The following is a 14,852-nucleotide window of genomic DNA, read 5'->3' on the forward strand; positions in this document are numbered from 1 at the left end:
TATTCTGAACACGCCCACGTTGATGACGTCAGTTGTGTCATCCGCCATTCTGGTGCAAGGTGACAGATTGCGCTGTAATCACTACATCAAAATCGCATATTTTTCAGACGGAGGAAAATCTTTATTTACAGTGTTTGCGCTTGCGGGAATCATGTCAGAGAATCAGGACACGGAGAATCAGCTGGAGTCAGAAGAGAAGCAGGTACTGTCACTGTGATCAAAATAACCGGTCTTTATGAGTGACACGACACAAACCGGACACACAGATGAAATGATCAGTCGTTTAGGAGTTGAGCCGTGAGATCTTACAGGATTTGAAACCGTCAACAATGAAATCGTGACTTAAATGGCCCTGCTTTTCATATGCGGAAGTCCCGCCCTCTGTCGGAGGTTATCCTCGTTTTTATTGAAACATTGTATTTAATATGAATCAGTCACATTGATTGCACATTTCTATTGGCTGATTTCTTTGTTGTCAAGCTTCTGAGAAGTCTTCCGGTGGTCAAATCTAAACTATTGAATGAGCAGGTTTGAACAATTTAACTGATGTTTCATTAATACAAGAACTGAACTGATCTCTCTATTAATAAACTAACTGAACTGATCTCTCTCTATTAATAACATAACTGAACTGATGTTTCATTAATACAAGAACTGAACCGATCTCTCTATTAATAACATAACTGAACTGATTTCTCTCATTAATAACATAACTGAACTGATCTCTCTCATTAATAACATAACTGAACTGATCTCTCATTAATAACATAACTGAACTGATCTCTCATTAATAACATAACTGAACTGAACTGATCTCTCTATTAATAACATAACTGAACTGATGTTTCATTAATACAAGAACTGAACTGATCTCTCTATTAATAACATAACTGAACTGATCTCTCATTAATAACATAACTGAACTGATCTCTCATTAATAACATAACTGAATTGAACTGATCTCTCTATTAATAACATAACTGAACTGATCTCTCATTAATAACATAACTGAACTGATCTCTCATTAATAACATAACTGAACTGAACTGATCTCTCTATTAATAACATAACTGAACTGATCTCTCTCATTAATAAAGTAACTGAACTGATCTCTCTATTAATAACATAACTGAACTGATCTCTCTATTAATAACATAACTGAACTGATCTCTCATTAATAACATAACTGAACTGATCTCTCATTAATAACATAACTGAACTGAACTGATCTCTCTATTAATAACATAACTGAACTGATCTCTCTATTAATAACATAACTGAACTGATCTCTCATTAATAACATAACTGAACTGATGTTTTATTAATACAAGAACTGAACTGATCTCTTTATTAATAACATAACTGAACTGATCTCTCATTAATAACATAACTGAACTGATCTCTCATTAATAACATAACTGAACTGAACTGATCTCTCTATTAATAACATAACTGAACTGATCTCTCATTAATAACATAACTGAACTGATCTCTAATTAATAACATAACTGAACTGATCTCTCTATTAATAACATAACTGAACTGATCTCTCTATTAATAACATAACTGAACTGATGTTTCATTAATACAAGAACTGAACTGATCTCTCTATTAATAAAGTAACTGAACTGATCTCTCTCATTAATAACATAACTGAACTGATGTTTCATTAATACAAGAACTGAACTGATCTCTTTATTAATAACATAACTGAACTGATCTCTCTATTAATAACATAACTGAACTGATGTTTCATTAATACAAGAACTGAACTGATCTCTTTATTAATAACATAACTGAACTGATCTCTCTATTAATAACATAACTGAACTGATCTCTCTATTAATAACATAACTGAACTGATCTCTCATTAATAACATAACTGAACTGATCTCTCATTAATAACATAACTGAACTGAACTGATCTCTCTATTAATAACATAACTGAACTGATCTCTCTATTAATAACATAACTGAACTGATCTCTCATTAATAACATAACTGAACTGATGTTTTATTAATACAAGAACTGAACTGATCTCTTTATTAATAACATAACTGAACTGATCTCTCATTAATAACATAACTGAACTGATCTCTCATTAATAACATAACTGAACTGAACTGATCTCTCTATTAATAACATAACTGAACTGATCTCTCATTAATAACATAACTGAACTGATCTCTCTATTAATAACATAACTGAACTGATCTCTAATTAATAACATAACTGAACTGATCTCTCTATTAATAACATAACTGAACTGATCTCTCTATTAATAACATAACTGAACTGATGTTTCATTAATACAAGAACTGAACTGATCTCTCTATTAATAAAGTAACTGAACTGATCTCTCTCATTAATAACATAACTGAACTGATGTTTCATTAATACAAGAACTGAACTGATCTCTTTATTAATAACATAACTGAACTGATCTCTCTATTAATAACATAACTGAACTGATGTTTCATTAATACAAGAACTGAACTGATCTCTTTATTAATAACATAACTGAACTGATCTCTCTATTAATAAAGTAACTGAACTGATCTCTCTCTATTAATAAAATAACTGAACTGATCTCTCTCATTAATAACATAACTGAACTGAACTGATCTCTCTATTAATAAAGTAACTGAACTGATCTCTCTCTATTAATAAAATAACTGAACTGATCTCTCTATTAATAACATAACTGAACTGAACTCTCTATTAATAACATAACTGAACTGATCTCTCTATTAATAAAATAACTGAACTGATCTCTCTATTAATAACATAACTGAACTGATCTCTCTATTAATAACATAACTGAACTGATCTCTCTATTAATAACATAACTGAACTGATCTCTCTATTAATAAAGTAACTCAACTGATCTCTCTATTAATAAAGTAACTGAACTGATCTCTCTATTAATAACATAACTGAACTGATCTCTCTATTAATAACATAACTGAACTGATCTCTCTCTATTAATAAAGTAACTGAACTGATCTCTCTCATTAATAACATAACTGATCTCTCTCATTAATAACATAACTGAACTGATCTCTCTATTAATAACATAACTGAACTGATCTCTCATTAATAACATAACTGAACTGATGTTTCATTAATACAAGAACTGAACTGATCTCTTTATTAATAACATAACTGAACTGATCTCTCTATTAATAAAGTAACTGAACTGATCTCTCTCATTAATAACATAACTGAACTGATGTTTCATTAATACAAGAACTGAACTGATCTCTTTATTAATAACATAACTGAACTGATCTCTCTATTAATAACATAACTGAACTGATGTTTCATTAATACAAGAACTGAACTGATCTCTTTATTAATAACATAACTGAACTGATCTCTCATTAATAACATAACTGAACTGAACTGATCTCTCTATTAATAACATAACTGAACTGATCTCTCATTAATAACATAACTGAACTGAACTGATCTCTCTATTAATAACATAACTGAACTGATCTCTCATTAATAACATAACTGAACTGATCTCTCTATTAATAACATAACTGAACTGATCTCTCTATTAATAACATAACTAAACTGATGTTTCATTAATACAAGAACTGAACTGATCTCTCTATTAATAAAGTAACTGAACTGATCTCTCTCATTAATAACATAACTGAACTGATCTCTCTCATTAATAACATAACTGAACTGATCTCTCTATTAATAAAGTAACTGAACTGATCTCTCTATTAATAACATAACTGAACTGATCTCTCTATTAATAACATAACTGAACTGAACTCTCTATTAATAACATAACTGAACTGATCTCTCTATTAATAAAATAACTGAACTGATCTCTCTATTAATAACATAACTGAACTGATCTCTCTATTAATAACATAACTGAACTGATCTCTCTATTAATAACATAACTGAACTGATCTCTCTATTAATAAAGTAACTCAACTGATCTCTCTATTAATAAAGTAACTGAACTGATCTCTCTATTAATAACATAACTGAACTGATCTCTCTATTAATAACATAACTGAACTGATCTCTCTCTATTAATAAAGTAACTGAACTGATCTCTCTCATTAATAACATAACTGAACTGATCTCTCTATTAATAACATAACTGATCTCTCTCATTAATAACATAACTGAACTGATCTCTCTATTAATAACATAACTGAACTGATCTCTCATTAATAACATAACTGAACTGAACTGATCTCTCTATTAATAACATAACTGAACTGATCTCTCATTAATAACATAACTGAACTGAACTGATCTCTCTATTAATAACATAACTGAACTGATCTCTCATTAATAACATAACTGAACTGATCTCTCTATTAATAACATAACTGAACTGATCTCTCTATTAATAACATAACTGAACTGATGTTTCATTAATACAAGAACTGAACTGATCTCTCTATTAATAAAGTAACTGAACTGATCTCTCTCATTAATAACATAACTGAACTGATCTCTCTCATTAATAACATAACTGAACTGATCTCTCTATTAATAAAGTAACTGAACTGATCTCTCTATTAATAACATAACTGAACTGATCTCTCTATTAATAACATAACTGAACTGAACTCTCTATTAATAACATAACTGAACTGATCTCTCTATTAATAAAATAACTGAACTGATCTCTCTATTAATAACATAACTGAACTGATCTCTCTATTAATAACATAACTGAACTGATCTCTCTATTAATAACATAACTGAACTGATCTCTCTATTAATAAAGTAACTCAACTGATCTCTCTATTAATAAAGTAACTGAACTGATCTCTCTATTAATAACATAACTGAACTGATCTCTCTATTAATAACATAACTGAACTGAACTCTCTATTAATAACATAACTGAACTGATCTCTCTATTAATAACATAACTGAACTGATCTCTCTCATTAATAACATAACTGAACTGATCTCTCTATTAATAACCTGAATGAACTGATCTCTTTATTAATAACATAACTGAACTGATCTCTCTATTAATAACATAACTGAACTGATCTCTCTCATTAATAACATAACTGAACTGATCTCACTCTATTAATAACATAACTGAACTGATCTTTCTATTAATAACATAACTGAACTGATCTCTCTATTCATAAAGTAACTGAACTGATCTCTCTATTAATAAAATAACTGAACTGATCTCTCTATTAATAAAATAACTGAACTGATCTCTCTATTAATAACATAACTGAACTGATCTCTCTCATTAATAACATAACTGAACTGATCTCTCATTAATAACCTGAATGAACTGATCTCTCTATTAATAACCTGAATGAACTGATCTCTCTATTAATAACATAACTGAAATGATCTCTCTATTAATAACATAACTGAACTGATCTCTCTATTAATAACATAACTGAACTGATCTCTCTCATTAATAACATAACTGAACTGATCTCACTCTATTAATAACATAACTGAACTGATCTTTCTATTAATAACATAACTGAACTGATCTCTCTATTCATAAAGTAACTAAACTGATCTCTCTATTCATAAAGTAACTGAACTGATCTCTCTATTAATAAAATAACTGAACTGATCTCTCTATTAATAAAATAACTGAACTGATCTCTCTATTAATAAAATAACTGAACTGATCTCTCTATTAATAACATAACTGAACTGATCTCTCTATTAATAACCTGAATGAACTGATCTCTCTATTAATAACATAACTGAACTGATCTCTCTATTAATAACATAACTGAACTGATCTCTCTATTAATAACATAACTGAACTGATCTCTCTATTAATAACATAACTGAACTGATCTCACTCTATTAATAACATAACTCAACTGATCTTTCTATTAATAACATAACTGAACTGATCTCTCTATTCATAAAGTAACTGAACTGATCTCTCTATTAATAACATAACTGAACTGATCTCTCATTAATAACATAACTGAACTGATCTCTCTATTAATAACATAACTGAAGTGATCTCTCTATTAATAACATAACTGAACTGATCTCTCTATTAATAAAATAACTGAACTGATCTCTCTATTAATAACATAACTGAACTGATCTCTCTCATTAATAACATAACTGAACTGATCTCTCTATTAACAAAATAACTGAACTGATCTCTCTATTAATAAAATAACTGAACTGATCTCTCATTAATAACATAACTGAAATGATCTCTCTCATTAATAAAATAACTGAACTGATCTCTCTCATTAATAAAATAACTGAACTGATCTCTCATTAATAAAATAACTGAACTGATCTCTCATTAATAACATAACTGAACTGATCTCTCTCATTAATAAAATAACTGAACTGATCTCTCTATTAATAAAATAACTGAACTGATCTCTCATTAATAACATAACTGAACTGATCTCTCTCATTAATAAAATAACTGAACTGATCTCTCTCATTAATAACAGTAACTGAACTGATCTCTCTATTAATAACATAACTGAACTGATCTCTCTATTAATAACATAACTGAACTGATCTCTCTCATTAATATCATAACTGAACTGATCTCTCTATTAATAAAGTAACTGAACTGATCTCTCTCATTAATAAAATAACTGAACTGATCTCTCTATTAATAACATAACTGAACTGATCTCTCTATTAATAAAATAACTGAACTGATCTCTCTATTAATAACATAACTGAACTGATCTCTCTATTAATAACATAACTGAACTGATCTCTCTATTAATAACATAACTGAACTGAACTCTCTATTAATAACATAACTGAACTGATCTCTCTATTAATAAAGTAACTGAACTGATCTCTCTATTAATAACATAACTGAACTGATCTCTCTATTAATAACATAACTGAACTGATCTCTCTATTAATAACATAACTGAACTGATCTCTCTATTAATAACATAACTGAACTGATCTCTCTATTAATAACGTGAACTGAACTGATCTCTCTATTAATAACATAACTGAACTGATCTCTCTATTAATAACATAACTGAACTGATCTCTCTCATTAATAACATAACTGAACTGATCTCTCTATTAATAACATAACTGAACTGATCTCTCTCATTAATAACATAACTGAACTGATCTCTCTATTAATAACCTGAATGAACTGATCTCTTTATTAATAACATAACTGAACTGATCTCTCTATTAATAACATAACTGAACTGATCTCTCTCATTAATAACATAACTGAACTGATCTCACTCTATTAATAACATAACTGAACTGATCTTTCTATTAATAACATAACTGAACTGATCTCTCTATTCATAAAGTAACTGAACTGATCTCTCTATTAATAAAATAACTGAACTGATCTCTCTATTAATAAAATAACTGAACTGATCTCTCTATTAATAACATAACTGAACTGATCTCTCTCATTAATAACATAACTGAACTGATCTCTCTATTAATAACCTGAATGAACTGATCTCTCTATTAATAACCTGAATGAACTGATCTCTCTATTAATAACATAACTGAAATGATCTCTCTATTAATAACATAACTGAACTGATCTCTCTATTAATAACATAACTGAACTGATCTCTCTCATTAATAACATAACTGAACTGATCTCACTCTATTAATAACATAACTGAACTGATCTTTCTATTAATAACATAACTGAACTGATCTCTCTATTCATAAAGTAACTAAACTGATCTCTCTATTCATAAAGTAACTGAACTGATCTCTCTATTAATAAAATAACTGAACTGATCTCTCTATTAATAAAATAACTGAACTGATCTCTCTATTAATAAAATAACTGAACTGATCTCTCTATTAATAACATAACTGAACTGATCTCTCTATTAATAACCTGAATGAACTGATCTCTCTATTAATAACATAACTGAACTGATCTCTCTATTAATAACATAACTGAACTGATCTCTCTATTAATAACATAACTGAACTGATCTCTCTCATTAATAACATAACTGAACTGATCTCACTCTATTAATAACATAACTCAACTGATCTTTCTATTAATAACATAACTGAACTGATCTCTCTATTCATAAAGTAACTGAACTGATCTCTCTATTAATAACATAACTGAACTGATCTCTCATTAATAACATAACTGAACTGATCTCTCTATTAATAACATAACTGAAGTGATCTCTCTATTAATAACATAACTGAACTGATCTCTCTCATTAATAAAATAACTGAACTGATCTCTCTATTAATAACATAACTGAACTGATCTCTCTCATTAATAACATAACTGAACTGATCTCTCTCATTAACAAAATAACTGAACTGATCTCTCTATTAATAAAATAACTGAACTGATCTCTCATTAATAACATAACTGAAATGATCTCTCTCATTAATAAAATAACTGAACTGATCTCTCTCATTAATAAAATAACTGAACTGATCTCTCATTAATAAAATAACTGAACTGATCTCTCATTAATAACATAACTGAACTGATCTCTCTCATTAATAAAATAACTGAACTGATCTCTCTATTAATAAAATAACTGAACTGATCTCTCATTAATAACATAACTGAACTGATCTCTCTCATTAATAAAATAACTGAACTGATCTCTCTCATTAATAAAGTAACTGAACTGATCTCTCTATTAATAACATAACTGAACTGATCTCTCTCATTAATAACATAACTGAACTGATCTCTCTATTAATAACATAACTGAACTGATCTCTCTCATTAATATCATAACTGAACTGATCTCTCTATTAATAAAGTAACTGAACTGATCTCTCTCATTAATAAAATAACTGAACTGATCTCTCTATTAATAACATAACTGAACTGATCTCTCTATTAATAAAATAACTGAACTGATCTCTCTATTAATAACATAACTGAACTGATCTCTCTATTAATAACATAACTGAACTGATCTCTCTCTATTAATAACATAACTGAACTGAACTCTCTATTAATAACATAACTGAACTGATCTCTCTATTAATAAAGTAACTGAACTGATTTCTCTATTAATAACATAACTGAACTGATCTCTCTCATTAATAACATAACTGAACTGATCTCTCTATTAATAACATAACTGAACTGAACTCTCTATTAATAACATAACTGAACTGATCTCTCTATTAATAACATAACTGAACTGATCTCTCTATTAATAACCTGAATGAACTGATCTCTCTATTGATAACATAACTGAACTGATCTCTCTATTAATAACATAACTGAACTGATCTCTCTCATTAATAACATAACTGAACTGATCTCACTCTATTAATAACATAACTGAACTGATCTCACTCTATTAATAACATAACTGAACTGATCTTTCTATTAATAACATAACTGAACTGATCTCTCTATTCATAAAGCAACTGAACTGATCTCTCTATTAATAACATAACTGAACTGATCTCTCTATTAATACCATAACTGAAGTGATCTCTCTATTAATAACATAACTGAACTGATCTCTCTCATTAATAAAATAACTGAACTGATCTCTCTATTAATAACATAACTGAACTGATCTCTCTCATTAATAACATAACTGAACTGATCTCTCTATTAATAAAATAACTGAACTGATCTCTCTATTAATAACATAACTGAACTGATCTCTCTATTAATAACATAACTGAACTGATCTCTCTCTATTAATAAAGTAACTGAACTGATCTCTCTCATTAATAACATAACTGAACTGATCTCTCTATTAATAAAGTAACTGAACTGATCTCTCTCATTAATAACATAACTGAACTGATCTCTCTCATTAATAACATAACTGAACTGATCTCTCTATTAATAACATAACTGAACTGATCTCTCTATTAATAAAGTAACTGAACTGATCTCTCTATTAATAAAATAACTGAACTGATCTCTCTATTAATAAAGTAACTGAACTGATCTCTCTCTATTAATAACATAACTGAACTGATCTCTCTATTAATAAAGTAACTGAACTGATCTCTCTCATTAATAACATAACTGAACTGATCTCTCTATTAATAAAATAACTGAACTGATCTCTCTCTATTAATAAAGTAACTGAACTGATCTCTCTCATTAATAACATAACTGAACTGATCTCTCTATTAATAAAGTAACTGAACTGATCTCTCTCATTAATAACATAACTGAACTGATCTCTCTCATTAATAACATAACTGAACTGATCTCTCTCTATTAATAACATAACTGAACTGATCTCTCTATTAATAACATAACTGAACTGATCTCTCTATTAATATCATAACTGAACTGATCTCTCTATTAATAACATAACTGAACTGATCTCTCTATTAATAAAGTAACTGAACTGATCTCTCTCATTAATAAAGTAACTGAACTGATCTCTCTATTAATAAAGTAACTGAACTGATCTCTCTCATTAATAACATAACTGAACTGATCTCTCTATTAATAACATAACTGAACTGATCTCTCTATTAATAACATAACTGAACTGATCTCTCTATTAATAACATAACTGAACTGATCTCTCTATTAATAAAGTAACTGAACTGATCTCTCTATTAATAACAGTAACTGAACTGATCTCTCTATTAATAACATAACTGAACTGATCTCTCTATTAATAACATAACTGAACTGATCTCTCTATTAATAACATAACTGAACTGATCTCTCTATTAATAAAGTAACTGAACTGATCTCTCTCATTAATAAAGTAACTGAACTGATCTCTCTATTAATAACATAACTGAACTGATCTCTCTATTAATAACATAACTGAACTGATCTCTCTATTAATAAAGTAACTGAACTGATCTCTCTATTAATAAAGTAACTGAACTGATCTCTCTATTAATAAAGTAACTGAACTGATCTCTCTCTATTAATAACATAACTGAACTGATCTCTCTCTATTAATAAAATAACTGAACTGATCTCTCTATTAATAAAGTAACTGAACTGATCTCTCTCATTAATAACATAACTGAACTGATCTCTCTCATTAATAACATAACTGAACTGATCTCTCTATTAATAACATAACTGAACTGATCTCTCTATTAATAAAGTAACTGAACTGATCTCTCTATTAATAAAGTAACTGAACTGATCTCTCTATTAATAAAGTAACTGAACTGATCTCTCTCTATTAATAACATAACTGAACTGATCTCTCTTATTAATAACATAACTGAACTGATCTCTCTATTAATAAAGTAACTGAACTGATCTCTCTATTAATAACATAACTGAACTGATCTCTCTATTAATAACATAACTGAACTGATCTCTCTCATTAATAACATAACTGAACTGATCTCTCTATTAATAAAGTAACTGAACTGATCTCTCTATTAATAACATAACTGAACTGATCTCTCTATTAATAAAGTAACTGAACTGATCTCTCTATTACTAACATAACTGAACTGATCTCTCTATTAATAAAGTAACTGAACTGATCTCTCTATTAATAACATAACTGAACTGATCTCTCTATTAATAAAGTAACTGAACTGATCTCTCTATTAATAACATAACTGAACTGATCTCTCTCATTAATAAAGTAACTGAACTGATCTCTCTCATTAATAACATAACTGAACTGATCTCTCTCATTAATAACCTGAATGAACTGATCTCTCAGTTCATGTAAGACTAATCTCATGGTCTTTTATAACATAACCATGTGTGTAATATTACAATATGTTTGGATAACAAGGATACAAATACTGGGTATTGGATTTTTGTCTGGTTCACTATATGTAGAGATGTATTTGACTAATATATTACTGAAAAACTGGCAGTATTATTTATTTTGTGAATGTCTGGTGACATTAGGCTCATGTACAATGATTATAGTAGAAACAATTACTAAATTGCAGGATTGTCAAGAGAAGAACTGTAACCCACTACTGGCTGAAGAGGCCAAGCTGAAGGCAAAATATCCAAACCTGGGACAAAAACCTGGCGGCTCGGACTTCCTGATGAAAAGATTACAGAAAGGAGTGAGTAGAAATTCTGTCACACACTCGACCTGAGCGAAACTATAATCGTTCTACATTAACAAGCAATACAGCGTCTAAATAATCAAGACTTTGGATTCATGTCCAGATCTTTTCTCTCTTTTTCTTCTAGCAAAAGTACTTTGACTCCGGTGATTATAACATGGCGAAGGCTAACACGAAGAGCAAACATTTAGTGGCAGCTGTTGGGCCTGATAAGAACCTGGTGACTGGAGACCACATCCCCACACCACAAGACCTGCCTCAGAGGAAAACCTCCATACTCACCAGCAAACTAGCTGGATAAACACACACACACACTCCGCCCAGCTGGGCTCTTCATGAACGCTGCTGCACACACACACACACGCACGCGCGCGCGCGCACGCACGCACACACACACACAGAAAAGTGGTTATTCTTAGGATCATTTTGGGTTAGTGTTTGTTTAAATGATGGTTTCTCCAACCCGGAAGGCTGATTGAAGTTGCTGATTGGTGGAGCAGATCGTCCTTCACTCACTATCCTCTTATAATTATTTTACAAGTTGTCTTGCAACAGTACACACACACTCTCACTGAACACACAGACTGTATGTTTTCTATAGAGAGCTGGACACACTCAAACTGACTTTGTGTTTGTAATGTGTAGCTGCTAAAACACACTCGACTGAAAGAATGAAGTGGTGTGTATCACACACACACTTTAAAAAAAAGCACTGAACTGTCTCTTTAAAGCAATAGTCCACCCAAAACTGGCATTTCTGTCATCATTTACTCACCCTCATGTTGTTCTAAACCCATATGACTTTCTTCTGCGCAACACAAAACACGGTTTTGGAATATAATGTATGTTGTAATGAATGTAATGTAAGTTACATTATTAATGTATGAAGTTTGTACAGTAAATAGAGTGATATTTGCAGATGTGTTTGTGCTCTCATAAATACTCACATCACACTTGATGATGACATTTCCGGTGTCATTCTTACAATCACGCATCTTTAATCAGGACATGAAGCAACATCTCTGTTCCTCTCCAGGGTTCACCGGCTCATTATGCAAAAGTGGTGATGTCATATAAGTGTGGAGGGGCGAGAGGAGAGGTCCTGATGTCATTAAATGTACAGAGAGTGTATGTTAAATATCAAATAAAGTAAAACATTTTTGTTGCAGTATTTGAAATAAAATTTTACATTGTTTATCTGTGCTCTGAGTTGTCCTTCTTAAGATGACAAGTGACACCAACAAGTCTGTGTGCTTTTCAACACCGAATTATGTTGCAATGAAACTGCAATATTAACTGAGTCATACATGAATCATAATAAACATCCTGAAACAGACCACGTGGCAGTGATTGTGTCTTTAGGACTGTTATGCTCACAAACCAGCAGGAGGCAGCAGTGTTTCAGTGTCTGACCCACAGTGAGCACTTCCTGTGTGCTCATATATATATATATATATATATATATATATATATATATATATATATATATATATATGTTGTTTTGCATTCCCTCTATAGATTTACCATGCTTTTACTACAGTAACCATATTTTAACCATCATATTCGTAGTGAAAAAAACATAATTCTATGGGTGTCATGGTTTTAATATGCAAACAACATAGTTTAACTGTAGTAGTATTATAGTAACACTTTAAATAAGGTTACATTTGTTACCATTAGCTGACAACATCAGTTAACATGAACAAACAATAAATAATACTTCGTAATTCACGGGGCATTTGTTGACCAATGCGTTCTTGGCTAGCCGGGCTTGTGGCACGGAGTACCCGAGGGGATAGTGGGCATTTCCAGAGGAGGCGACTTAAGTCGACTTCCGCATTGCTGAATATTTCCCAAATCCTCAAAACTGTCTGAAGGTAAAGTCTCCATTCCCCCAATAGCGCTACTCAAAACGTACCGCGATGGAACTAAAAACATACTGCAAGGGAACTCAAAACGTACCGCAAGGGAACTCAAAACGTACCGCAAGGGAACTCAAAACGTACCGCAAGGGAACTCAAAACATACCGCAAGGGAACTCAAAACGTACTGCAAGGGAACTCAATACCGCAAGGGAACTCAAAACATACCGCGATGGAACTCAAAACGTACCGCACGAGGGAACTCAAAACGTACCGCAAGGGAACTCAAAACGTACCGCAAGGGAACTCAAAACGTACCGCAAGGGAACTCAAAACGTACCGCAAGGGAACTCAAAACGTACCGCGATGGAACTCAAAACGTACCGCGATGGAACTCAAAACGTACCGCAAGGGAACTCAAAACGTACCGCGATGGAACTCAAAACGTACTGCAAGGGAACTCAAAACGTACCACAAGGGAACTCAAAACGTACCACAAGGGAACTCAAAAAGTACTGCAAGGGAACTCAAAACGTACTGCAAGGGAACACACATTGTCCTATTTTAAATATATACATGACCATGTATTAATACTGCTGGTGTTTTGAAGACTACATTCACTTTCACTTTTCAGACTTTAGGATCTTTTTCGTGTTCTCCATTGTGTGGCATTCATTCCTCTGAGGCCACGTCATTCAAATTCTGTCTTTAGCTTCTTAACGTCATTGTTTTGAGTGAACATTACATTTATAAACTATATAAATGTAACATTCATTCATTCACCTTAGCTTTACATGTTATTGTAAAACTAATAATGTACAAGTATATTAAGTCATGTTTACTACAGATTTTATGTTACTCATAAACCCAAAAATGCCATTATAAAACAAATAACACAGGAAATTCCTGAGAAAACCCATGGCTCGAAAATAGTAATTGTCTTCTGGGTGAAGAGTTTTAGAAGGAGAATTATT

General features: G+C 30.8%; 1 protein-coding gene across 1 annotated transcript; it reads left to right on the forward strand.

Annotated features, from left to right (window-relative positions):
• The first annotated feature begins 47 nt into the window (after positions 1 to 47).
• On the forward strand, positions 48 to 13,174 carry ensaa (endosulfine alpha a). The gene is made up of 3 exons (XM_052093503.1): positions 48 to 202; positions 11,891 to 12,013; positions 12,144 to 13,174. Exons 1-3 carry the CDS (start codon positions 152 to 154, stop codon positions 12,315 to 12,317), a joined length of 348 nt encoding a protein of 115 aa, XP_051949463.1. The 5' UTR covers positions 48 to 151; the 3' UTR covers positions 12,318 to 13,174.
• The last annotated feature ends 1,678 nt before the right edge of the window (positions 13,175 to 14,852 follow it).

The sequence above is a fragment of the Xyrauchen texanus genome, chromosome 26 (assembly GCF_025860055.1).
Source record: "Xyrauchen texanus isolate HMW12.3.18 chromosome 26, RBS_HiC_50CHRs, whole genome shotgun sequence".
NCBI lineage: Eukaryota > Metazoa > Chordata > Actinopteri > Cypriniformes > Catostomidae > Xyrauchen > Xyrauchen texanus.